The sequence below is a fragment of the Lactuca virosa genome, chromosome 2 (genome assembly GCF_052849685.1).
Source record: "Lactuca virosa cultivar CGN04683 chromosome 2, Lactuca_virosa_CGN04683_v6, whole genome shotgun sequence".
NCBI lineage: Eukaryota > Viridiplantae > Streptophyta > Magnoliopsida > Asterales > Asteraceae > Lactuca > Lactuca virosa.
The window spans coordinates 310,417,985-310,419,720 of record NC_136427.1 but is presented as its reverse complement, the minus strand read 5'-3'; the positions used below and the strand labels follow the sequence as shown (position 1 = coordinate 310,419,720).

The window sequence follows — 1,736 nt, the reverse complement described above, 5'->3', positions numbered from 1 at the left end:
AGCATACTTTAAATATTCAGTAGATGTGTTTTCTTGGATCCAAACTGGATGCGATCTCCAACATGATGTATTAAGAAAGTCAGATTGAGTTTGCAATTGATACTGTATGTGCTTAATTGTTTGAGATTGTAGCCGTTTACAGTGATTTCCAGGTTTGGAAATTAGTCTTAAGAGGTAATTAATCAAAATATAAAGCCAGAACAACACATCCAAGTTCCTTATTAAACATGTATGACACAAATACACTTAAAATATGAAACTAAAATACATTTCATAAACAAGTTAAAATAAGTATAATGCAATATGAAAGTATAGAGTAAAGGTTTTATTGTTTTGTTTTGAGTACATGCAGACAGATACTAGTATATGCGTGTATGAAGTAGAGTTATCTTCTACGTGGAGCATTTTCTCTTTGAGCATTGAAGTAGACAGCAGCAACTGGTAACCCTAGCTCGTTTTCTTGAGAGAATACCCGAGTGTTAAATTGATCTCTGGAAACAGGTGTCCTCACTGATTGCCTTGCTTTTTGCTTGAACAATAAGAACACATACCTGTGGATTCCTATCACAGGCTTTGGAATTTCATAGCTCACAATCTCCCTCCCTGTTACATCACATCCACACTCATATATTTTACTCACTCATTCAACATATTATATTTATTATTTATATCCATGCATCATGAAATTTTACTTACCAAAGGTTGCATCTGTTGTACCAGGAATGTCTGTCACCATCCTGAAATATCGAGTTTATTTAATTCCAATTCATTAAATAATAAATAAACAAACGATAATTGACTTTAAAAAAGAAAACTAATAATCAAAGAGTTCACTGATGCTCACCAATGGAGATGTTCTCTTAAGTAAGGATCACTCGGACTTGGAGCATCTGGATCGGTCAAGATCTTCAAGTAAAAATAGATACATACACATATATATTTGTCAATTACAAAATATATAAATAAACCATATTTATGTGTTTATAAAGAGAGAGAATTATTACAATAGTGTAAGAAGATCTCATGTCTACACCACCGATTTCAACATGAGGTTTAGAAGTAATGAGATTAGGCTTTAGCTCGTAGCCACTAAAGACAGTGTTATGGGAATTGTAGGTTACACCCATTGTCACACTTGGTGTGAATTGGTCGACGACATCTCCTATAATCCTCCCTAGTACAAGTGACATGCTATTGAATGTTGACGACACACACACACAGAGTGAGGGAAATAAATTAGATGTTATTTATTTAGTAAATATATAAAATAAAGAGCGAGAGAGAGTGCCTTTTTATAGACACAAAAGCTGTGGGAGGCCGAGGGACAGATGCATAAAAATGGATGGATTGGGTGGCATAAAAATAATCTGGTTTAAGAGCTAAAAGAGATTCACTTTTATATTCAAAGTTGTTTTAATCAAACCTTTTCTTTCCAAATCAGGAAGTTATCGTGTCCAATACCTAGTGGCTGAAAAAGAATAAATAGCAAATCAAGAATAAAGCTACTTTGCTTTATATTTCCCCATTCCTTTATACTTGCTTTCTATTTCTGTGTTCTCTGTGGGTGCATTTCGTTCGTTGGATACCATGCAATGCAATTTGGTCGGAATTGGAATTCAATTCTATTCCTATTCCTATCATGTATTTGGTTGCAAATGAGTACAAAATTGAATATTCTTGGAATTTGCAAGTTGAAAAAATTACCCAAATACCTTTTTCCAAATTCCAACCCTAGA

General features: G+C 33.6%; 1 protein-coding gene across 1 annotated transcript; it reads right to left on the bottom strand.

Moving 5' to 3' along the window:
- Window positions 1-214: 214 nt before the first annotated feature.
- Window positions 215-1,268, bottom strand: LOC145161664 (CEN-like protein 2). The gene is made up of 4 exons (XM_079081246.1): window positions 1,005-1,268; window positions 845-906; window positions 697-737; window positions 215-603 (listed from the first exon to the last, which is right to left on the bottom strand). Exons 1-4 carry the CDS (start codon window positions 1,188-1,190, stop codon window positions 386-388), a joined length of 507 nt encoding a protein of 168 aa, XP_078937372.1. The 5' UTR covers window positions 1,191-1,268; the 3' UTR covers window positions 215-385.
- Between the last annotated feature and the right edge of the window lie 468 nt (window positions 1,269-1,736).

Bases quoted from the DNA above. Each gene is read 5' to 3' on its own strand.
- LOC145161664 (XM_079081246.1), bottom strand. From the start codon at position 1,190: ATGTCACTTGTACTAGGGAGGATTATAGGAGATGTCGTCGACCAATTC. The intron at 738-844 runs GTGAGCATCAGT...TCGATATTTCAG, and splicing joins TTAAGAGAACATCTCCATTG to GATGGTGACAGACATTCCTG. The intron at 604-696 runs GTAAGTAAAATT...GTGATGTAACAG, and splicing joins TACAACAGATGCAACCTTTG to GGAGGGAGATTGTGAGCTAT.